This window comes from Heteronotia binoei, chromosome 8 (assembly GCF_032191835.1).
Source record: "Heteronotia binoei isolate CCM8104 ecotype False Entrance Well chromosome 8, APGP_CSIRO_Hbin_v1, whole genome shotgun sequence".
NCBI classification, from domain to species: domain Eukaryota; kingdom Metazoa; phylum Chordata; class Lepidosauria; order Squamata; family Gekkonidae; genus Heteronotia; species Heteronotia binoei.
Window position 1 is genome coordinate 133,212,881 of NC_083230.1, and position 24,703 is coordinate 133,237,583.

A 24,703-nucleotide genomic window follows, 5' to 3' on the forward strand; every position below is an offset into this window, starting at 1 on the left:
ATGTAGAAGACCATGGTGTGGGTGGAGGCTGTGAGGAGCAATTGCTTGGAGCCTGTTTTGCTGTTCAGTAATAGATTATAATCCCTAGGGACCTCTAGCCTCCTGCTCGATGCAGGAAACTCACAAATGCCTCTCCACACAGACACCCCCAGTGGCACTTGCTCCACACCCAGCAGATAGCAACCCCCCCCCCCCCACCTCCCAGTGTTGTGTTCTTGTCTGTAAGGACAAGTTTTGAATTACCTGCGGCCACATCCCTAATTTAGGAAATGGCTTCCAAAGGGCTTCCACAATATTGTCAGTTTTAGACAGATGTTCTCCAGTGCTTGTCCTGGTAGCGTGTGGGAATTATCCTTTGTCTATCATTTTAAAGTTACAGAAACAAAGAGGATTATACAGCACATTGGTGCAGTTGTCGCATCAGACCCGTAATTGCTGATTGTCGTTTCATCCTCCCAGTCAATTGGAGATCAGTGGCTTTACTAAACCAAACTGGGAATGGGGTGTGTGTGTGTGTTTGTGGGGGGGGGGGGGGAGTTCCTTTAGCATTTCTGTTCCAGTGCTCATCTCCCATACTCTTCATCCAAGCCCTGCCACAGACTGCCCACCTGTCCCTCACAGAGGAGGCTGGAACACTGAGCAGCCCTCTGGAGCAGCTCGACATCCTGTCTGGTGGGTTGGCTGGTGAGCTTCCATGGGGCAGAAATGGCACCCCCTCCCCAGCCACCAAGCACAGTGTAAGCAAAGGCTTAGCTCTTGAAGCCTCCCTGCAGAGAAGCAGATAGCTGCTTGCTTTTTGGAGCCCCCTTTGCACCCCTCCCTTTGGTCCTTCTGCTTGCTTTGAAGGATGCCTCTGAGCCGGCAAGCCCCTCGGTGTGGCAGCAGCAGCAGGGGCTCTGCCTTTCCTGTTGCCCTTTTCTTCCAAGCCCCCCTCCCTGGCCATGACGTCAAGCTTCTGTCTTCCTCACAAGCCATGGCTGAGAACTGGCCCTGCTTAAGCAACCTGGGGAAAGGTCCCTCTGTTAAAATAGAATGGATCTGTTCTCCTGACGGTCCTGGGCAAGGCAGTGGCAGTGCCAGCTGGAGGATTGCTTGCCTCAGTGTCCTGATGGGCTGGTGGAACCCTGGCTGTCTCCCACCACGAGCCCAGCCCTTGTGCCGTGTCCCCTGCAAGGGCAAAGGAAGTGGCCATCGTGAATCCCACCCCGCCCCTTCTCTCTTAGGCCTTCCCGCCCACCTGGCCTGTCTTTCTCTGCAAGTGTGTGAGTTACATGTTGTTTCCAAAGGGAGATGCTCTTGAGGCTGTCCCAGATGTTGTCCTGATCTGGTGGTGAGCATGCTGTGCAGTTCATAGACCTTGTGCTCCTCTCCCCCTCCAGTTATTCCAGACATGCTGCCTGGTGCAAAGGATCCTGGATGCCTGGGAGGCAAACGACAAAATACAGTAAGGCGCTTTCTGCTTCTGCTGTAGCTCTGGGCTTGGATTGTGACAACTTGTGTCCCATTAACCATCCTCAGGTGTGGCTTTGCCAAGTCAAAACATTGATTGCATGGTGTGTGCAAGAGCAGCCCCCCCCCCCCCCCCCCCGGTGCTGACTGTCCCCGCCCTCTGGGGCCAACCACCAAGCCCCCCCCCCCCGTGCCGACTGCCCCTGCTCTCTGGGGCCGACCACCAAGCCCCCCTGTGCTGACTGCCCCCCCCCCCGTGCCGACTGCCCCCACCCTCTGGGGCCAACCACCAAGTGTCCCCATGCCGACTGTCCCCGCCCTCTGGGGCTGACCACCAAGCCCCCCCCCGCTTCAGAGTTTCCTCACAAACATGCTCCATTTTCCTGTGGGGCATCCCCCACCCCTTTCTTCTTCTTTTAGTGGGAGGGGAGCCCCAGAGGAGGAAGCAGGCAGGTGTTTATGGATGAGTAGTTCATAAATGTTTTAATGAGTGGTTTGTTTTCAGAATAAATCCTTCAGAAGATTGTTCAGAATATTATTGGCAGAATAAAACCATCTCAGAAGCAATGGGCAGAAAAGCTCCCTTGGCTTTACAGCAGAAGTGCCTTTGGGGACTCACCCAGCTCTCCACACCTATGAAAGCCAGAAGGAAGGTTTTCTTCCTTCAAACGGAGCTTTCCCGCTGCGTACCAAATCCACATGGAGTGTGATAATCCAGTGTGAAAGTAGCCCATCCAACACATAATGGGCTCTGGGCTGTGTCTGGCCCTCTGAGGCCAGCTGGCCTGGTGTTGCCAGGGAGGTCAGTCATGTTTGGCCAGTGGTCAGCCATCTTCTTCCAGAAAGGCCCCGTCTCCTTCCTGTTTGCAGCCCAGCAGCTGTCATTCAGTGGCACGGAGAAGCCAGTGCAGTCTGTGGCTCTTCTGTTCCAAAGCAGGTTCTCACTGGCTTGTGGAAGACATCCTGGCAGCAGATCAGTACCTTGGCTGAGCTGCTCCCAGATTGGTCTCCTGCTCTGGCATTTTGAGAAGTGTGAAGAAAAAGTTTTCCTTATTCACACTTGAATTGTACGGGAAATGTTGCAGGCTCAGTGGCGGGGCTGTGAGCCCTCCAAAGTGGTAGCATGGCCCGTCAGACCCACATTGAGTGGCCTCCTTAATAATTTCAGTTGCCTTTTCACAATGCTATAATATCTTTTTTGAGGTGTGACCAGAACTGTACGTAGGAGTCCAAATGTGGCCACACCATCAATTTATACAGGGGCACCGTGATACTGGCTGAGTTGTTTTCAGTTCCTTTCCTAATCCCCAGCATAGCATTTGTCTTTTTTATTGCTGTCGCGCACTAGATCAGTGTTTTCAGTGAGTTATCTAATACTCGAAGATCGGGTCAGTCTCTGCCTGTTCAGACCCCATCAGCATGTATTTATAGTTACGAGTTTTTGCACTTGTTAATTTGCACTTGTTCACATTGAGACTTCTTTGCCATGTTGATGCCTCAGTGGATCCCTCTGAAGCACCTTTGCCGCTCACTGCCTGTGTTCATTCTCTTTGATTTACCTCACTTGGACTAGCCTTCCACTGCTTAAAGAAATCCTTATCTTTTACTGCTTCCATTACTTTGTTAATCATGCAGGCCTTTTAAAATACCTATTTGTACCTTTCCTGACCTGTGATAACACATTTTACCTGAACTTCCAGGATTGCAGCTTTAAATAGTCTCCAGGCTTCCTGAAGAGATTTGACCCTCCTCACATTTCCTTTCAGTCTCTTCCCCACAAGCCCCCATCTCAGAGAAGCTACCCCTTTTAAAGTTAAAAGTGGTTGTGTTGGTCTTCTTACAGAAAGGTTATGGTCACTGGTTCCCAAGCACTGCAGTCACTTTTCCATCTCTCACCAGGGCTTGGGCATTACTTAGGACCAAGTCCAGGATTGCCTCCTCCCCTGGTAGGTTCTGTGGCCATCTGCTTCACGGCACAATCACTGAGAGAGTCCAGTCTTTGTCTCTGACTTGAATACATAATGGCCCAATCAACACGTGGGCAATTAAGGTCACCTATTATAACACAGTTATTTCATCTAGCTGCTTCCCTTTTTTGCTCTTTTTAAGTCCTCCTCTAACTTTGATCAGGTGGGCAAGAACAGACTCCTTTCCGTTAAGCTTCCTTTTGAGCACACTATTTCCACTCATAGTTTTTCTGTTTCTCTTACCTTCTCTGTCTTCCTGGGCTGTCTGTCCTCTCTGATGTACAGAGCCACTCCACCTCCAGCCCTTCCCTCCCTGTCCTCGCGATGTAATTTCAGTCCTGGGACCCCACTGGTTTTCCTCACCCCTCACATCCCCTTTGGAAGGGAGCCCCTTCCAAAGAAGAAGAAGAAGATGATGATATTGGATTTATATCCCGCCCTCCACTCCGAAGAGTCTCAGAGCGGCTCACAATCTCCTTTACCTTCCTCCCCCACAACAGACACCCTGTGAGGTGCGTGGGGCTGGAGAGGGCTCTCACAGCAGCTGCCCTTTCAAGGACAACCTCTGCCAGAGCTATGACTGACCCAAGGCCATTCCAGCAGGTGCAAGCGGAGGAGTGGGGAATCAAACCCGGTTCTCCCAGATAAGAGTCCACACGCTTAACACTACCCCAAACTGGCTCTCCAAGAGAGCCAGAGCTGTGATGGGAAAGGTCCAGACTCTGGTTGATGCCAGACAGCCCACCTTAAGTGGTGGGGTCAGCAAAAGATGTCTGCCTGGCTGTCATAGTTGGCACACAGGCAGGGTCACATGGGAAAAGGCAGTCCTTCAGATACTTGGGTCTGAGATTATGAAGGGCTTGAAAGGTCCTAACCAGCACTGTGAATTGAACTCAAAAACAGACCGACAGCCAGTGTAACTGTTTCAAAATGGGCAGTATATGTTCCCAGCAGCTAGCCCCTGGCTGTAGTCAGGCTGCCGTGTTCTGGACCAGTGGTAGTTTTCTGGTTGTCTTCGAGGGCAGCCCCACGTAGAGCATATTGTAGTAATCCAGCTGTGAGTTTACAGAAATATTGATCAACACAGCCAGGTCAGCTGAGAGAATTGACAAATCAGATGCATCTGATAGAAGTCGCTCCTGGCTGTTGTGCCATTCTTTCTATCACATACAAAGCCCTTGACCGTCTGACCTGTGGGGCTGCCTCTCCCCCATGCCCACTGGAGCAGGGCCTCCTGCAGGTGCCACCCTGAAAATGGGCAGCGGCTGCACAGCACCCAGTCTTCTCTGTTGTGGCCCCCTCTAATGGAACGAGGGCCGGAAGACTCCCACCCTCCTGGCTTTCTGTGCTCCATACAACACTGAATGAATTCTGGAGGGGATTTGGGCTGTACTATAACTGTGTTTGGATTATGAACTATACCACTGTTGCTGGAGTTACAACCCTGCCATGTAATCACTGCATTATTTAAGGTGTCCTGTTAATGCCTTGTGCTTCCAGAGCTCCGTTTTCAGATTTCTGAAGACCAACCCTTACTGCTTTGTCTGTTGGATGCCCCCTCCTGTTGAGAGGGGCTTTGACTTGTGCTGTGGCATCTGCCTGGAGTCTTGGGGGGGTGCAGGTGGACTATGAATAATGTAGATGAATAAAACCAGGGGCTGCCCTCCCAGCCTCCCTGTCCACCCCCCCCCCCCGGGTGGCTGCTGGAGGAGGACCCCTGTAGGGCAGCTGCTGCTGCTGCTGAGGGATCTGCCTCTTCCTCTGTTAGGCAGTCCGGCCTGGTCTCATTTGTTCTGCTGGAGACACTCTTGGCAGCTGTTTCTCAGCCATGCACCCCCACCCCCCCGGCTGGTGCATCTTTTCCACATCCCTGTCTTCAAGGGGAAAGAAACATTTGAGCACCAGGGTTTTTCCTCACCAAAGGATGGGCAGGTGTCTCTCCCCCCCAACCCGGCACAGTCTTCAGTAAAGATTCAGCCACATTCCTTCTTAAGAACATAAGAGAAGCCATGTTGGATCAGGCCAATGGCCCATCCAGTCCAACACTCTGTGTCACACAGTGGCAAAATTTTTATACACACACACACACACACACACACACACACACTGTGGCTAATAGCCACTGATGGACCTGTGCTCCATATTTTTATCTAAACCCCTCTTGAAGGTGGCTATGCTTGTGGCCGCCGCCACCTCCTGTGGCAGTGAATTCCACATGTTAATCACCCTTTGGGTGAAGAAGGACTTCCTTTTATCCATTTTAACCTTATTGTTCTTACCTTTTCTTCCCAGCTTCTCCCCCCCCCCCTTAGTGTTCAGCACTCTGTTTGGGATTGGTTGTTCTAGTCAGGTGATTCCCCCCTTGGGGAGGCATGATCGGATGGCCCAGCGCCAGCCAGCCTGATCCAAAGGCTTCCAGCTGATCCAGCTTCCTGGCATGTGTGCCTGGCTTTCCGGAGCAGGGAGGAGGCACAACTCCTCCTCCTCCAGTGAGATCGACACACCTCATGGTTGCGCTGGATCCTGCTCTTTTGCTGGAGAAATAGACAACCCAGCTGGCTCTTCAGGACTAGGGAGCTGTAAGGTGCTTTACCTGCCCGTGGAGAACAGCCCACACCTGGCTATTGGCAGGAGGGATTTGCTGCCCTGGCTGCCAGTTTGCTTCTCTGTTCCATTCCCTTCCATTTCGAGGGCTGGCTGGCATTGACCTTGAAAGAAAGACCTTCATTCACTGGGACCCTCCACACTGCAAGGCCTAACCCTACCCAGCCCACATGTGCCCACAAGGCAGCCACAATAACCAGGCCAGGAATTACTAGTAGGTTCTCCATCCAGGTTGGTGAAAACAGTTTTAGCTTGGGGTTTCTTTCTCTGTGACAGTACCTGTGTTAGGCAGTGGATTTCTCAAGAAAGTGACGAAGGCTTCTGCCAAACTTCAGCACGTTTTGGAGGCTCTGTAAAGCAGGTTTTCTGACATGCTTTTGATGGCCCATGAATGGGTCTCCTTTCCTGCATTTCTGCATTTGTTTCTAATTTCCCATAAGCTGCTTTGAGTCCCATTGCTCAGGAGACAAATAGGCTGTAACTGTCTTAAATGAACAGAAGAAGGTGCCAGCTGCAGACCGCCCCCCCCCCCCCAAATAAGTTTCTGTCTGGAGATCAGGGGTCAGTGGCCTCCACAGAGAATGGAGCTCTATGTCTTTGCCATCACCCCCCCTCCTCTCCTGGTGCTTTTGTGAAACTCTTTTGGGATGCAGCGGAGGCCTCGTCTTCTGTGACTTCCTGGATTCAGTGGTAGGAGGTGAGGTACTTGGGGGACTGGGTGGGTCTGCTGCCGCCTCAACAACCTGATCATGCTTAACGGGCCAAGCAGAATTTTCAGAGCAGGATCCTCCCCCGACTGTGAGCCTGCCCGTCCAGGTCAGCTTTGTCTCTGACTGCCTCTGATCTCATCTGGATTAAGCTTCTGTTGGATTGCTCACATCTGGCTCTTTACACCACTGATTAGAGGTCTCTGCTGGCTTGTTGGAGTCAGATGAGAAGGAAGGACTGGTCCAGATCTTTGGGTCATTTCTCTCATTAGTTTCAAGTGGAGAGTTAAACAGATGGGAGAAGAGTGGGAGTCTTGTGCCCCCCCCCATTGTGGCAAAGAGCGAGGAGTGGGACAGTGTCGCCCTGGGGCACCTGTCCACCAGGGGGGAAGGCGGCCCTGGCAAGACACCATGCCAGCGGAGGATGCTGTGGTGGATGGTCCCGAAGGCCCCTGAGAGCCCCCTGTGTGCTCTGCCCCCTGTGGCCCTTGAACGGCACAGCCAAGGCCATACCCCAGAGAGAAAAGCATCTAGAGCTCGTGTTTCATCCAGAAGACCATGGAGCTGTACTGTTACCCCCGTCTCTATCCCCGTGCCCTGGGAAGTGGAAATTCAGTACCTGTGAATGCTTAAGGACAGATATGTTTCCAGAGCAGTTTCTAGTTTTCCCAGGGAACTGATAGGATGGTATTGAGTTCAGATGAAACTGACCGTAGGAAAAGCATTCTGGGCCTGGGTGGGGGATCTAGCCCAGCAGCAGCAGCCACTTTGGGGTTGGTGTCTGTGTTCCAGCTTAACCCTGGGGTTTCCTTTCCTTGGTATGAAAGCAAAACCAGGGGAGGAGTTTTGTGAGATGCATGTAGAGAGTCACTGGGTGCCTTCAGCCTGACCTGACTCTGTTGCTGTGGAAATAAAGTAGTTGAGGAGAGAGCTGTGGCGAGTCAGGCTGGAAGTGCGTCACGTCCTGCATTCAAGCACACTGTTCTTAGTGGGGAGGCTGGTGTTCTTCCAGGCAAAAGGTGTCCATGGGCTGCCTGCCTGCCTGTCTGTGGCTGCAGCCCCAGGAGAAGTCTTCGCTGGCCCTGTGTCAGATCTTTTTGTGGCCCCTCAGGAGGAGTCCCCCAGCAAGAAAGGGAAGGAAGGCTGCTGCTGCCCAGGGGGCTCTGCTGCCAGGGCCTCCCCAAGAGACCCTCACGACAACCCAGCAGAGCAGGTGATGCCGGGAGTGGCAGCAGGCAAGTCTGAGCCTCCTGAGCTGTCTCGTTCCTGGACGCTCAAATGACCACACTGGATTGGCTCTGCAGGCGAAACACAGGCGGGGCAGCACTGTGGCCCACCTTCCGTTGGCTCTTCTCTCGGCTTCCTCCTTGCCGGGACAGCTTGGGCAGGTCACGCTGGCTGGAATGCGATGCGGAAGAGCTTCTGGCTGCTGTTTTGCACCTAGCTGTAGTCACAACCTGAGGATGGCAAGCTGCTTCCCCTTGGCCTGACCACTTCTTTTTCTCCCTCCCTCCCCCCCCCCCCCCCAGGGCAGAAGGTGGAATGAGGAGGGGCAACATGGGCCACCTGACCCGCATTGCCAACACGGTGGTGCAGAATGTGGAGAAAGGCCCCATGCAGGCCCAGCTCTGCGAGGTCATTCGAGGTAAGAGGGAGGGGAGGTGTTGCTGTTGCCCTCCACATTGCTGCTTGGGTACCCGCTCCTTCTCTCTGCCAATCGCTTCTGCCAGCAGGAGCTGCCTTGGGGGGCTCACTTGGTTTCAGACTGCAGGGCTGCTGAGATGAGGGCAGCTCCGGCTGGTGAGTAGCAGCTCCCTGCTTAGACTGAGGTGCCGTGGCCTTCCTTGGCCCGTCTTGTTGTGACCCCTCCCAGACAGAAATGGGTTTGCCCATGCTTGTCCACATGCAAGGACAAGAAGGACCCAGTGGGGTTCGATCAGTGGCCCGTGGAGGTGGTTCCCTTTAGTAGCCATTGATGCCCCCCCCCGAATGCCCTCTCCACTTGTGGCCACCCCGACCACATCCACTGGCTGCGAATCTCACCATCACTGAAGGGATCCCCTTTCTTCTGAATCGGTTGCCCGTCAGCTTCATTGGATGCCTCCAAATTCTGGTCTTCGTTTGCTCCACCCTGTGTGTCATCAAGAGACCTGATTTCCAATCTGGATACTGAAATCCGGAGCCCTGGACAGACAAGACAGACGTGAGGAAATTGCCAGGTTTGCTGAGAAATCTGCCACAAGAGCAGCAGCAGCATGGGGTGTGCTGTCCAGGCACAGTGAACTCATGGCTGTCCCACGGGGGTCTCAAGGCAAGGGAGAGGTTGAGAGGGGGGTTCCGGAGTCCTTGGTGGTCTCAGCCAAGTGCTTATTCCTGACTGCTTAGAGCAGCCAGGCCAAGGCAGCGTTTTCTTCCACTTCAGGAAGGGTCGATCTAGCTGTGGCCGCAGCCAGGCAGGATGCCGGAGTGGGGGTGGGGATACATTTTTGCCAGCGAAGTTCCAGATCCCTTAAAAGGCACCCTGAGTATGCATGTGTCCTTTGGGTCTTTTTCAATTTGTGTCTGGAGCAGTGTTTCCTCTAAGCTGAGTTAGTGTGAGCTAGTTTTTTAGCCTCCAGCTCGCACGTTTTTGCCTCAGGTCTGGAAGGATGGTCCCAGAGCTAACTAATTTATTCAGTAGCCAAATTGCTCACTCACAACTTTAATACTTCGCAGCTCACAAAGTAGAATTTTTGCTTACAAGACTCCGCAGCTTAGAGGGGGTATTGGTCTGACATGGACAAATTTATTTTTCTGCAACTTTTTCCTGTTAGGGTTTGGTGTTTGTTGCAGTTCCCTTTTTTGTAGTTCTATTGTGAGTCCTGTCTCAAGGACATGCAGCTTTCATAGAATCATAGAGTTGAAAAGGTCATCTTGTCCAACCTCCTGTACAATGCAGGACACTCACAAACACCTCCCCTAAATTCACAGGATCCTCATTGCTGTCAGATGGCCCTCTAGCCTCTGTTTAAAAACCTCCAAGGAAGGAGAGCCCACCACCTCCCAAGGAGGAAGCCTGTTCCACTGAGGAACCCCTCTAAACTCACAAACCCCTCTCCCTAAATTCACAGGATCCTCATTGCTGTCAGATGGCCATCTAGCCTCTGCTGAAAAACCTCCAAGGAAGGAGAGCCCACCACCTCCCCAGGAGGAAGCCTGTTCCACTGAGGAACCGCTCTAAACTCACAAACCCCTCCCCCTAAATTCACAGGATCCTCATTGCTGTCAGATGGCCATCTAGCCTCTGTTGAAAAACCTCCAAGGAAGGAGAGCCCACCACCTCCCAAGGAGGAAGCCTGTTCCACTGAGGAACCCCTTTAAACTCACAAACCCCTCCCCCTAAATTCACAGGATCCTCATTGTTGTCAGAAGGCCATCTAGCCTCTGCTGAAAAACCTCCAAGGAAGGAGAGCCCACCACCTCCCCAGGAGGAAGCCTGTTCCACTGAGGAACCGCTCTAAACTCACAAACCCCTCCCCCTAAATTCACAGGATCCTCATTGCTGTCAGATGGCCATCTAGCCTCTGTTGAAAAACCTCCAAGGAAGGAGAGCCCACCACCTCCCAAGGAGGAAGCCTGTTCCACTGAGGAACCCCTTTAAACTCACAAACCCCTCCCCCTAAATTCACAGGATCCTCATCGCTGTCAGATGGCCATCTAGCCTCTGCTGAAAAACCTCCAAGGAAGGAGAGCCCACCACCTCCCCAGGAGGAAGCCTGTTCCACTGAGGAACCGCTCTAAACTCACAAACCCCTCCCCCTAAATTCACAGGATCCTCATTGCTGTCAAGTGGCCATCTAGCCTCTGTTGAAAAACCTCCAAGGAAGGAGAGCCCACCACCTCCCCAGGAGGAAGCCTGTTCCACTGAGGAACCGCTCTAAACTCACAAACCCCTCCCCTAAAGTCACAGGATCCTCATTGCTGTCAGATGGCCATCTAGCCTCTGTTTAAAAACCTCCAAGGAAGGAGAGCCCACCGCCTCCCAAGGAGGAAGCCTGTTTCACTGAGGAACTGCTCTAAACTCACAGACCCCTCCCCCTAAATTCACATATCCTCATTGCTGTCAGATGGCCATCTAGCCTCTTTTCAAAAACCTCCAAGGAAGGAGAGTCCACCACCTCCCGAGGATGAAGCCTGTTCCACTGAGGAACCGCTCTAACGGTCAGGAAGTTCTTCCTAATGTTGAGCCGGAAACTTTTTTGATTTAATTGCAACCCCTTGGTTCTGGTCCTACCTTCTGGGGCCACAGAAAACAATTCCACCCCATCCTCTATATGACAGACCTTCAAGTCCTTGAAGATGGTGATCCTATCACCGCTCAGCCGCCTCCTCTCCAGACTGAACATCCCCAGCTCCTTCAGTCTTTCCTCCCATCTTCCATTCAGTCCCTCAACAGAGAGCATCTGGACCATTTCAAGCCATGATCACTGGCTGTGTTCTGCTACAGCCAACTTTTAGTGGCCTACTTAGTTGCCGTTACTTTAGCATGCTGAGTTAATGAGTTGTAGACTGTCAGTTCCTGAAGATCCAGAATCCAGATAGTTGTTTGCCCTTTTCTCTGGTTCCTGCAAAAGGTGTTTCTTCCTTCTTTCCATTTAAACCAGTGTTTCCCCCTGCCCCAGGATGAGAACAAGCACCCATCCTGCCCTCTGGTTGTTAGATGTGCACAGAACAAAATATTTCTGAACCTGTCTGCACTTACTGTCGTTTTCCCTTTGTTTCTGATGTTTAAAGGAATATCCCCATTTGTAGGATAAACCTGCATTGCTAAAAGTTTCAGTGATGTATTTCATCAGTTGTCTGTGATTTAAGCGTCTGGGGAGATAAATTGGAAGAAATGCGGAAGTCCTGGTATGGGAAGGAGTCCCTTTTTCCTTGCGCCAGCGCAATGTGTTTGTGGTGCAGACAGCCAGTAATCCCTCCTTCAGTGGGAGGCCCTTCCCTGGGTGCATGTTTGAGGACAGGAGCCATCTTCCTTCAGGGCTCATGAGCGGGGAAAGGCATCTGGCACGGTCGTTTTCAGAGTCTGTCCCTCTAAACTTTAAAGTCAAACCTCCCCCCCCCCCACCCTGAAGTTATAAAATAGCCCTTATTTTCCAGACTTGAATTTTGAATTTTCAGTTTTAATTGTTCTTCCAAATGTTATCAAGCTTATATTTCTCCTTGAAAAGTAAAGCAGTAAGGGTTGTCTGCAGATGGCTAATTTCCAGCTTTGTGGGTTCAGGTACCCAGTGTCCTTTCTGTGGCAATGGGGTCATCGTCAGTCCTTCTGATCACTTTCTTCCTGCCTAGAGGAAGACATCAAGAAGGTGACCACCTGCATGCACAGTGGGGAGGCCTGGTAGTACCTGAGACAGGAAATGGGTGTGTGCGGGGGTGGGGGAGGGCTCCTGCATTACCTGAGACAGGCCCATGGTGGTGGTTTTCCTTTTGATCATCAAGTCATTGCTGACACACAGCAGCCCAGGAGGGTTTCAAGGCAGTAGATGTTTCAGAGGTGGTGTCACAGGGAGGTCCTCTACTGGCTACTTGCTGCCACCACTCTGGGCCCACTCTGGACCCACCCCACTTCTGGGTCTTCGCTGTTAGGAAGTACCTCTTAATCATGGCTGAAGAGGCATGCAGACCCAGGCAGTATAACAACAATAATTTTGTTATAAGTGCTCAAGAACAAACAAGTGGGTTTTAATTATTTAGTGCAACAATGAACAAGGAAACAGAAAGGTGCAAAGAAATAAAAGCCCTGACTCAACCAAGTTTACTCTCCCTTCCTGTAAATCCAACTGACTTACCACTCTTTGGATGAGGGAGCCATCATGACTGCAGCCTCTCCAGAGAGAACAGCCCTCCCTCTCTAGCTAGTTCTTTTATAGTTTCCTCCCAGGTCCCACCCCTCTGTTCTTCACTGGGCAAGTTTTCCCTCCTAAACTTCTGCCCACCCTATCAGAGGGACAGAAGGGATCCTGGGAAATGTAGGTCTGGTCACTACTACACTACAGGCTTCCCTGGAGCTTGTAGACTGCACTAGGCCTAGGATCATGACTGGTGGTTAATGCCATTGCCTGCCTCTGCCTAGAGACCCTGGCTTGGTTGCTGGCCTCCCATCCACATACTGGCCAGGGCCGACCCCACCTAGCTTCTGAGACCGGGTTAACCTGGGCTGTCATCTGGGTCAGGGTGAAATGGCCCTGGGGAGCTGCTGCTGGCCCCGTTGGGGAGATGCAACATGTCCCAGTGGGCTACAGGGTCCCAGAGGGAGTCACCAAGGCTGCTGCTTCAGGTTGGGAAAATGGCATGAGGGCAGGGAGACCGAAGCCTTAGCTCCTTGCGTGCTGCGCTCCTGGTCTGTCCTGGGAAGCGCAGAACTTCCAGACGATGTCTGTAGACTGGACCCAGGAGTCAAAGCGGGCTTCCTTTCCCTGCAGGGCTTCCTGAGGACTGCCGAGGGCGATGGGAGAGCTTCGTGGAGGAGACTTTGAGCGAGGCCAATCGGCGGAACACGGTGGACTTGGTGAGGGAGACCAGGCTGGGAAAGTCCTCTGGCTTGGCTGTGCTTGAATCTCTGAGCGGGGACTTCTGGGGTCTGGTTCTGCACTGAGCAGAGTGTGGGGCTTCCTTTCCAATATAGGGAGCTGAGTTTTGATCGCCCACCTTGCTAGGCTTGTCGCGTTCCTGTTGAGAGGCAGTGGGTGGGGTGGGGGAGGCAGTGGGGGGCCGATGCTGCTGGCGGCTTCCCTCACTCTTGCCACTCATATGTCAGTTCTCCTTCCAGGTGAGCACCCACCACCTGCACTCTTCCCGCGAGGACGAGGATCTGGAGGCAGCCTTCCCCAACGACCTCTCTCTCCAGCAGGTAACCCTCCCTGTGGGCAGGTGGTGGAAGTGCTGCAGCACCCATGGTTGGAGTACCTGGTGCCAGGTGGAGCCTGCTCTAGGGCTCACAATGGAATGGGGCTGGATGCAGGCTGCAAGTCTCCCAGCTGGCTCGCGCCTGGAGAATTCCTGTGGTGGTTGTCTTCTTGCCAAACCCTGGAAGGCCAGAGGAGAGCCAGCCCTGGACCGGCAGCCGAAGGAAGGAAGCCTGCTGTGTTTGGGGAGGGGGCAGTAGGTGCAGGGGGCTGCCTTTGTGCTGGACGAGGGAGCTCTTGCACAAGGGGCTCAGGAGGCCTCTGCTTGGTGTGCAGAAGACCCCCCATGCAACCCAGGGCACTGCGGGATGGATGGATGGATGGATGGAGAGAGAGAAGAGCTCTCCCCACTTGCCACTCACTGCCGGTTGGAGGAGACAAGGCTCCCCTGGAGAAGCCACAGAAGGCAGAGTCACGTTTGCGCGCACACCTCAGGCTCCAGCATGGAAGAAAGGCTGGGAAAGTGTTCAGAACCAAGACCATGGTGTGGTTGGATGCCTTAACCCGCCTTGCACACTTTGGCTCCAGGGGTCAGGATTGATTGATTGATTTTCATCTGATTTCCGACTTTCCTCCCGCTTTCCCGCAAGCAGGTAGAATGAGGAAGAGATTCACAGCTTGCCAAAACCCTGCCTTCGAATCGTATCAGAATGTTTATTTGGTGTGCTGTTCTGGGCCTGCTGATGAGGACTCAGCGGCCGCTGCCCTTTTCTGTCCCCAGAATGCCTCTTGCGAGGAGCCAGCAAATGAGCCTCTTGAGTTCATCAGATCTCTTCATCAGGCTGGCTGTGACCAGTTTTTTCCAATGAATTTTGTTTTGGTAACATCCAGCCTGAGGAAGAGTTCTAATGAACGCAAAGGCTCACACACTGCCGTGTCATTTGGTTGATCCTAATAAAAGGTGTTAAGTGGATTGTGCCTTTTTTAAAATTGGATTTTGCTTTGGGATCCTCAGCTCTCCCACATTTTTATTTTAGCCAACTTTGGCAGCCAAAAGGTTAGAAGAATCTTTTGTTACAGAAACCAACCTGCCCTCTGAGGTCTTTAGAATGCCAAATGGTGCTTTCAGGGGTAGGTGAGATTGGCCAACTGCGGCGCTCCTTTGCCAGCTGTTGTGTTTCCCCCCCTCAGCAGTGAGGCAGGTGGGCTGGAGGGGGCACTGCAGTGACGGCGTGCTTGTTCCCGCAGGCATTCTCGGAATACCAGATTCAGCAGATGACAGCCAACTTTGTGGATCAGTTTGGCTTCAATGACGAGGAGTTTGCTGACCAGGAGGACAACATCAAGTGAGCCGTGCCTCCTCCTTCCTTCAGGGCTTGTGTGTGGAGGCCCTCCTGGAGCTCTTCATTTGGAGAATGGGGTGGAGGACGTCTCCCCCATAGGAGCTTGTCCCCATAAGAACTTTATGAGGGTGACTTGGGGGGCGATTTAAACTTTACCCTCCCTCGTCCGGGTCCAGCTCATTGGCTGTGGCGGGAGGGGTGGGGGGTTGTGTGCATGTCTGTGGTGGGCAAATCAGCAATATTTGCATGAAGAGAGGCATTTCTGCACCACATTCCATCGCTGCTGCTGCCCCTGACCGGCACGCCTCCTTCTTTTCCAGCGCACCTTTTGACAGGATTGCCGAGATCAGCTTCCATATCGCAGCAGATGACGACAGTGTGAGTATCTTTCCTGGGTGAGTCCGCAGGAAACGGTCTTCTCGGTTGTAGGAGGAACAGCCTCCAGTCTCCTGAGGAAGCGTCAAAGGCCTTGAGATATGAATGGTGGCAGGGCTTGGTCCTACAAGGAAAGGCTGAAGAAGAGGTGATAGCATCACCATCTTCAGGTAGTTGAAGGGCTGCCATAAATGGATGGTGCAGAATTGTTTTCTGTTGCCCCAGAAGGTCAGACCAGAAATTAAATCAGAAGAGTTTCTGGCTCAGTATTAGGAAGAACTTCCTAACCGTCAGGGCGGTTCCTCCTTGGGAATCCTGTGAATTTAGGGGGAGGTGTTTGTGAGTTTTCTGCATTGTGCAGGGGGTTGGACTGGATGACCCTGGAGGTCCCTTCCAACTCTATGATTCTATGACTAACAAATTTTATTGTAGTGTAAGCTTTCAAGAAACATGGCTCATTTCATCAGAGGCATGGAGGGTATGCAGGAAGTGAGCGCCATGTCCATGCAAAGCAGTCGCAAAAGTCATAAAGACCAAAAGGCTGCATGCGCAGTCCAGCCTGGGTGTGATGACTTCCTTCTGTTGATGAATCTGAGTGGAGTGCCTCGATGGCAGCTCAGTTACTTCTGGTCATGAGAGAATTATCCAGAGTCCCTGTTGCATGTTGGGTGTTTTCAGGGATTCTCTTTGTGACTTGGAGAGAAATCCTTCATGGTCTCTGTGCAGGACATGATCTTGGTGACCCTAAAGGAGGCACAAAAATAAAATAACTTCTGGTTAGATAGCTGGAGAAATAACTTCTAGAACTACAAGAAAGCTGTTAAACTGTTGCTTGGAGCCCAGGCAGTTTTTTCGGGCACTGCATTCAGCCACCTGCTCCACAGCGGCATCTCCACCTAGTGGAGTCTGGCAGCTGGTGAAGGCACTGTGGGCTGCGTAGTGACTTCAGGGGGCCCTCCTTTGAGGTGGCCTTCCTCATCTCCCTCTGCTCCACGTGAGCAGCAGCCCTCCTGAGACACGGACGGGCCTCTTCTTCTGGAACGGAGCCTCAACTGTAAGGGCCACAGGAGCTTCGCTTGTTGTTTCTGGCCGCATCTGCTGAAACATGTCAGTACATTGTATGCCTTGTATATGGGCAGGCGGGTCTAGAACTCGGTGCCCACGAAAGCTCACAGGTGCTCTTGGGCTCTGATTTCTCACAAGGTCACAGAGAGTCAGCGTGGCATCGTGATGAAGACCCAGGTTCAAATCGCGCCTCGTGCTGTGGGAGTTGGCTGGGGGACTCCTTGGGGGCCAGGCACACCCACCGAGCCCCACCCCACCTCACAGGGTTGTTGTGAAGATAAAATAGCGGAGAGCAGAGGGGGGCGGAGCGTCGCGAGCTAATGGCGGACGCAACCTAAGCTAGCTCCGATCTCCTCCTTCCTCAAAGCCTCCAGAAATCAACGAAACAAACTCTAATGTCTACAAAAACAAAAGGAAAAGCCGTCCGAAGCAAACAGAAGCAAGCTCCGAAAAAGAAAACCCTGGTATCGGCTTTCTTCTTGCCTGAAAACGCTTTAAAGGTGGGTGACCCGACCGCGTGCTCCCCAGACGGCCCTAATATGGCGCCCACTCCAACCTCTCCCAGGCCCGCTGACGCTGCTCAGTCTGATAGCGAAGCAGAAAGACCAATTACTAAAAAGGACTTAGATCTATTAAAAATGGACATTCACAAGTATTTTAATGAAGCCATTATAGATCATATTAAGCCACTGAAAGAAAAGATTGGGGAACTCACAGAAGACCTCAATACGACTGCAAACATAGCTGAGCGCTCAGCGGAGCTGGGCTTGTCGTTAAAAAGGGAAGTCACCACCTTAAAAGAAAACGAGCATAAATTGCAAAACAGACTGGCAACCTTGGAACATAAATGGCGTGCCCTAAATATTAAGCTTCGCGGATTTGACGAGAGAGTGGAAGAGAAACAGGACTTGCTGCTTTTTGTGGCAGACTGGCTGAGGGAGACATTTTCCCTTCCCGACAACGTGGCTGCTAGCATAGTTCGAGTTCAAAGACTGGGCGCCATTTCCTCGCAACGGCGCAATTTTACTAGAGACATTCTAGTCCAATTTACTAACTCTCGACTGAGAGACCTTATACTTCAAAAATCAAGGCAAATGGATGCTATCGTATACAGGGGGAAGAAAATCCTGCTCCTGCTTGATCTTTCGCCAGAATCACTTGAGAAAAGGAGAAAGCTAAAGATCGTTTCCAGCAAGCTGCATGAGAGCAACCTGAGGTTCAGATGGAGCCCGACTTCGGATCTCCTGTTGTTTAAAAATGGCGCCTTTTACAAGATCCATGATGCGCAGTCAGGAATCATCGCGTTGAACGCTCTGGCCATCAAATACTCAGAAGAAGAAGAAAAGGAGCTACGAAAGAACTTTGAAGCGTCTGTAGACAGTCAGCCATCTGAAGATGCGGTTTAAATCTCTGTAACTCTACATAAACTCCACTGGAGCTAACAAAAAGTTAACTTGCCTCAATAGCCCCGTTGGGCTTTTATCTTATAAAACTGTTATGAAACTGTTATATAAATGTTAACCTTGAGAACTCTGCTTTACAAAGCTCAGCAGAAGAACTGATTACTAGGGTAATGCATCATTTAACAAACAGAGGTATAAAACATGCATGTTAGCTAGCAAAATCAATGAGCCCAAGCAGTTCTGTTGGGGGGGGGGGGAGTTTGCCTGTGTGAAATCACTTTGAATTTGTTATGAAACTGTTAACCCTTAGAAAGCTATTTTACAAGTCGCATCAATAGAGCTGCTTGTAAGGGAAATGTCTTCACAGACATACCTTCATTGCCTTAGAACTTTTGATGAGGCCTTTTTCTGTTGAATTAATGGACTTTACTAACCGTTAACATTTATTGTGTTTCTCCTCACTAGCTCCACAGGAGAGGTTATACAACTAACTTTTATTTCCAGATCTGACAACAGTACTCTTGCCTTCGATATCCATACAGCAACTAATGGTGCAAAGCACGCATATTAAGGCTTAGTTCACCTCTTCATGGTTTCTAAGGTTGATATTTATATTACCCAGATGTTAGAGTTTTTAAGGCTTAATAAATGAGGATGGGGGAGGAAGGTTAAAGTATTTGTGGTTTACTTATAGCTTTTGCCCTCCTGGTAGGGACTTGAGAGTTTCAAATAAGGGAAACCTAAAGGGGTTTTTTCCCTAGCACCCTAGTTACTGGGTAGCTGTGAAACTTCACCCAAGTATTGGGTGTGAGTGAGTAGAATATAGTTGTTCTGTTCTTTATTGGCGGGTGGATTGGCATTCCCCCCTTTTTCTTTTTCTTCTTCCCCTTTTTTCTCTTTTCGTCTTTTTTCCTCGTTTTTTCTTTATTAATTTAACTCTGCTATTTCCCTGAACTAGTTACCAGCTCTTATAAAATAGCAGTTCACATTAGGATTGATTTAGTTTGCATTAGTGAAACAACACCTTAAGTCTCCTGGTAAAGTGTACTAAACCTCATGCTCAATGCCTATAATGCCTAAAAGTCTGAAACTGTTAACTTGGAACTGCAGAGGGTTTAAACACCCAATTAAGCGCTCTCGCATTTCTAACTTTCTAGCAAGGCAGCGACCGCACGTGGTCTGCCTGCAAGAAACTCATGTGAAGAAACAAGCCCCTTTTGGGTTGCGCTCTAAATGGTTCAATCAGATCTATCATGCGCCAGGCTCATCTAAAGCAAGAGGGGTGGCAATCCTATTTTCTAAGGACACTGTTTTTGATTTGCATGATACCAAATCAGATCCTAAAGGACGTTATATTTTTGTTAAAGGCACTTTGAACGGTAAACCAATAACGGTGGTTTCAATTTATGCACCCAACAGCAGCCAATTGTCCTTTTTGAAAGAGACCTTCGCAGAGCTGATGGATTTCAAGCATGGCGAGCTTATTGTTGGAGGCGATCTTAACTACATCGCAGATCTGAACCTCGATAAGACAGGGGGTAAGAAGCCCAAAAAGAGACACACTAAAGAAACAGGCCTAAACAACCTCTTGCAATCCTTAAATCTAACTGATGCCTGGAGGGCATTACACCAAAAAGCAAGAGATTACACCTACTTCTCACATGTGCACAACGTATACTCCAGGATTGACTACATTTTAACTTCCCCAGCTCTCTTAGCCTGTATCCATGATGTTGAAATCGGTTCCCGGACCATTTCAGACCACTCATGGGTATCAGCTAATTTCATGTTGCAAGAGCTAAATAGCAAAGGGCAGACCTGGACTTTGAATAAACTCTTGTTGACGAAAGACAGTATTTGCGATAGGGTAGATAAACAGATTCAAGAATACTTTCAACTCAATGATAACTGCGGAGTTGCACAAAACGTAGTATGGGATGCCTTCAAGGCTGTACTTAGAGGCAACCTTATCTCTTTGGCTGCATTCTGCCGCAGAAACAGAAATAAAGATATTTTGGAACTCAGATCCAAAATCACCGAATTGGAAACAAAACACAAGAAATTTGGAGGAAAGAAAACCCTTAAAAAACTAACTATGGAAAGAAATAAATTAGACCTAATTGAAACCTCAGACGTCCAAAAAAATCTACTATACTTGAAACAACGCTATGTTACTAAAACAGCAAAATCCCTGAGGTTATTAAAATTTAGACTCCAGCAAACTAAGGCAAACTCTCAAATCCACTCTATTAAATCGCCTCAGGGCAATTTGCACGTCATACCCCAGGAAATTACTAAAGTTTTCCAAGACTACTACTCCACCCTGTATAGTACAGCTATTGAGACAGATTTGGACTTCAAAAAGTATTTAAGAGACATGAAATTCGACCGGAAACTATCAACTAACGATGCTGAGTTCATGGATAGGCCTATTTCAGAAATAGAAGTTCGTGAAGCGCTCTCCTCAATCAAAAACAACAAGGCGGTCGGTAATGATGGATTTCCTATCGAATTTTATAAAAGATTTAGTTCTAGTTTACTACCCCCTTTAACGAAAACATGTAATTTGGCAATGTCAGAAGGTATTATACCTGAGACTTGGAAAGACTCAAAAATGATAGTTATTCATAAGGAAGGGAGAGACAAGCAAGACCCTAAATCTTTTCGACCAATTTCGCTCCTAAATCATGACTTTAAAATTTTTTCCACAGTGCTAGCCCGCAGACTAAACAAAATTATCAATGCATATATCCATCCGGATCAGACAGGATTCATTCCTGGCCGGTCCATTGCCGACAACATTAGGAGAACACTCAATCTTATTCATTTCGGCAAATCAACACAAACAACTTCTCTTATTGCTTCATTAGATGCCGAGAAGGCCTTTGATAGGTTGGAAATTAAATATTTGAAAGCAGTGCTGGAGCAGATGGGCTTCGGGGAAAAATTTCTAAACTCAATAGCTGCCATTTATAATCAACCGAAAACACAGATTAGTATTAACACCCTCAAATCAGAAGTAATCACCTTATCTAGAGGTACGCGACAGGGATGCCCCTTGTCTCCGATCCTATTTGCGCTCTCACTGGAGCCTTTAGCTCACCTAATACGGATGGACCCCGAAATTGAAGGCATAAAAGTTGCTGGAGTAACCCATAAAATTAGTCTGTTTGCAGACGACGCGGTCATATACTTAAGCAACCCTTTAAAATCTCTAACTAATTTAATGCAAACAATAGAAACCTTTGGAAAATTTTCTGGCCTTGCTATTAACATATCTAAGTCGGAAATCTTTCCAATTTATGTTCCTGCTGAGGTGCGCCGGGACATTATGCTTACCTTCCCCTTTAAATGGGTCGATAAAACCTGGCGACATTTGGGGGTCCAAATTCCTACAGACCTTGCTAACTTGATTAGTGCAAATTATGGGCAACTCTTTAAAAAGGTCAAATTAGATTTACAGTCCTGGGCAAAACTTCAACTCAACCTGCTGGAGAAAATTGATTTATTAAAAACTTTTGTGATGCCTAAATTTCTCTTCTTATTTCAAAACATTCCTGTAGATATTCCAAGAGGTGAAATGAAAATGTGGCAAAAGAGCTTTTCTCTGTTTCTGTGGCAGAATAAAAAACCAAGAATAGCATATCATCTTCTGGCTAAACCTAGTGACAGGGGAGGTCTGGGTGCGCCAATCTTAGAAAAATATCACCTGGCGGCCCAGCTGCGGAACATCCTAATATATACTAAGAAAAGCTGTGACCTACCCTGGTTGCAAATAGAGGCAGCAAGTGTTCTTCCTGCCCATCTCAATGAATTTGTATGGGTTAGCGAAACGGACAGGAAAAAAACCAACTTATCTAATCCCTTCCTACGTTACACACTACAACTTTGGGACAAGTATAGATCTGTAGTGACTCAGCCATCAACCCCGATTATGTCTTTCTTGGGGCAACCCTGGTTCCCGCCGGGTATGCCCAAAGAAAACTTCCAAACCTGGAGAAGAGGGAAAATTATGAGAATTACTGACATTAGCGCCAAAGGTAAATTATATACGCGTGAGCAGCTCAAGACCAAATTCAAAGTCGAAATCCCTTGGTTTGAGTATCATCAGATACACGATACTCTAAACAATGTGATCCCTGTGATGCTACCAGTTAATCAGTTGAATGCCTTCGAGAAATTAATACATGATGAAAATACGACAATGAGAGGTGTAATTGCAAAAATATACTTTTTATTAAATCAAAAAAATTGGGCACACCCTACATCACAGCAAAATGCCTGGGCTAAGGACTGCAGCACTCACCTGACTGAGGAACAGTGGCATACAATTTGGACTTCATCTTTATGTAAATCTAGATGCATTAATTTTAAATTACAGCAATACAAAATAATCTCGAGATGGTATCTGACTCCACAAATGCTAAGCCATGCACAGAAAAACATCAGCTCTCTCTGTTGGAAAGGGTGTGGGACTCCTGGCTCCTTCCTCCATTGTTGGTGGTCGTGTCAAAAAGTGCAGACATTCTGGAATAGCATAATTACCAAAATTGAAGCAATTGTACAGGAAACCATCCCTCGTACCCCTGATTTTGTCCTTCTTAATTTATGGCCGAAAACAGCCTACTCCAAATTGAAATCAGAACTCATCTCAATCTTGCTCTTAGCAGGAAAACTGCTGCTTGCAAAACTTTGGAAGAACACTAAGATACCTTCAATAACTCGCTGGTTTCAAAAGGTGTGGGAACTTATAATACAGGATAAGATTGCTTCTCAACTCGTCGCGGGGGACAACCCCAGATTAGGGGGAAATTTTATGGAAAGATGGTTTCCTTTTTTAGACTTTACAAACAAAAACACATCTAAGAAGTATGCAATGCCGAAAAAGTTCCTGGACTTTGTTTTATACTGAAACTTGACCTGCACAGGCTGGGCCTGCTTGAAAGTGTTTAGGCAACTGCCTAGGGACAAGACTTTGTTTATAAGTATAGATGTCAATGCATAAATGTAGATTCATGGTTAAATGCAAACATATGAATGTGTATGCTGGTTATTATCATATTTTTGCCACTCTTTTATTTATTTTTTTATTTATTTATCTATTTACTTTTTCGTTTTCTCTGTTTTAAAAGTTGTGGTTGTTACACCTTTGTCGACATTTGCATGGAAGCTGTGTTTGAGCCAATCACTTGTGTTTGTATAAGAAATGTTATTATCGTTCTTTTTCTTATAAAATAAAAAAATTTTAAGTTTAAAAATAGCGGAGAGCAGGATGTCAGGAGAAGGGTGCGCCACAGATGTGAGGAGGGCATTGGCTTTCAGCTTCGGCCACTCCGCCCTCCTTTGATTTGCTTGTCTCATACCTTGTCAGCACTTGAAGAACTTCAGACGATTCCCAAACTCGTTACAAAGTATAGGATCTTTATTGAGAACTATAGTGCTGGAGGTACGAGATAACAGTAATGCATTTGGTTACATTTTATGCAGTCAGAAGAGATACCATAAAGTCATCTTTCACACGGATTGCAGACAAGTGTCTCCTTCCCAGGCCCTGTTATCAGAAGGGAGGATGCTCTCCTGCTGTGAAGGCCAAGCGGCCTGGCTTCAAAAGGCCACCTGCAGATGTGGACCCTAGGCTATCGGTTACCCTTCAGTGATCACAGAATATTGCCAGGCCCTGGGATCTTGTGTTAGTTGTTTATACAGCATAGCATGGGTTAGTATCAGGTTACAGCATGGAGTTGGTCTGGCTAACAGCACATAGGAAAGTTACAAGTTCTGACAGCTCAGGCGGTTGAGCTCCCACGCCCCCACTGGCACAGAAGCTGCCACCCCACCCCCAGGCCTAGAGCACACTTGGTGAGGATCTCTGCAGGGGTGGGCATGGCTTCCTGGACTGCAATGAGCAGCCTCGGGCATGACCCGCCAGCTTTGTGGAGCACAATGCACTTGGCATCGGGGCATGCAGGGGGGATGCTTCTTTGGGGCAAGTGGCCGTGCAGTCTGTCTTCTCTTAAGTAGTGCCTGCAGTGCCTCTAGATGAGCAAGCTTACTAATCTGCTTGAATCAATGTGATGCACACAGACCACAAGGACGTGGAAACAGGCTATGCACCTGTAACTGCTATTCTTTGAGTGGTCGTCTGTGCAGAGAGGGGCTCTCCTTTTAGTGGCTTCCTCAAACTGGGAGGAACTGAGCAGAAGAGACATTATTGCTCCTCCCCCTTGAGTCTGGCTCTGTCCAATGGGGCAGGCGGGGGGAGGGAGAATTATCACACTTTTTTGTACTTCTAGGAGTTTCTCAGGTTGTGTACCGTGTGTGCGCAATGCATTAGTGTCAGTGTTCAGAGGTCCATGAAAAACAGGTATGGGCAAGCCAACTGCCTTTCCCAGTGATGTGATTCAGGGAGGAAATGTCTTAGTGGTGCAGCTCATTCAGGGAACAACAGCAGGGATGCCCCTGATCCAGGGGCTCCAGAAGTGCCCCCACTTTTGCTCTCTCCACAGAATGACTGATTTCTTCAGCTGCTGTGGTCAGGCAGCTTCTGTTCCTGGCAGTAGGTGCAGCCCGCCAGCTTGCAGCCAAGGGGAAAGGCCCCACCCCCTTCTGCTCCCCAGGGGCCCCCTGCTTCCACCTCTCCCAAGGGTGACTGCCTGAGTGGTAACCCTGCCTGTGTTGACCTTCGTAGCCCAACGCCTCCCTCTTTGAAGCCTGCTGCAGTGAGCGGATCCAGCAGTTTGATGATAACGAGGAGGACGAGGAAGATATCTGGGAGGAGAAAGAGATCAGCTATGCCACCCACGTCAAGTCCAGGACTCGGTAAGGCGAAAGGGGCTGTTTCTGGGGCCTGCCCTGGTCAGTGGCAACACGGACACATGTGGCCATTTGGCTGCCCGGAGCAGG

The 24,703-nt window shown here is 49.5% G+C and overlaps 1 protein-coding gene across 1 annotated transcript in view; it reads left to right on the forward strand.

The window, feature by feature from the left end:
* The window catches only part of PPP6R2 (protein phosphatase 6 regulatory subunit 2), a 77,061-nt gene that overhangs the window by 42,447 nt on the left and 9,911 nt on the right, over positions 1 to 24,703 (forward strand). The window contains exons 11-17 of the mRNA XM_060244535.1: positions 1,380 to 1,444; positions 8,257 to 8,372; positions 13,192 to 13,277; positions 13,539 to 13,619; positions 14,863 to 14,960; positions 15,278 to 15,335; positions 24,489 to 24,619. Of these exons, the coding sequence (XP_060100518.1) occupies positions 1,380 to 1,444; positions 8,257 to 8,372; positions 13,192 to 13,277; positions 13,539 to 13,619; positions 14,863 to 14,960; positions 15,278 to 15,335; positions 24,489 to 24,619 (635 nt within the window). The remainder of the gene's footprint in view (positions 1 to 1,379; positions 1,445 to 8,256; positions 8,373 to 13,191; positions 13,278 to 13,538; positions 13,620 to 14,862; positions 14,961 to 15,277; positions 15,336 to 24,488; positions 24,620 to 24,703) is intronic.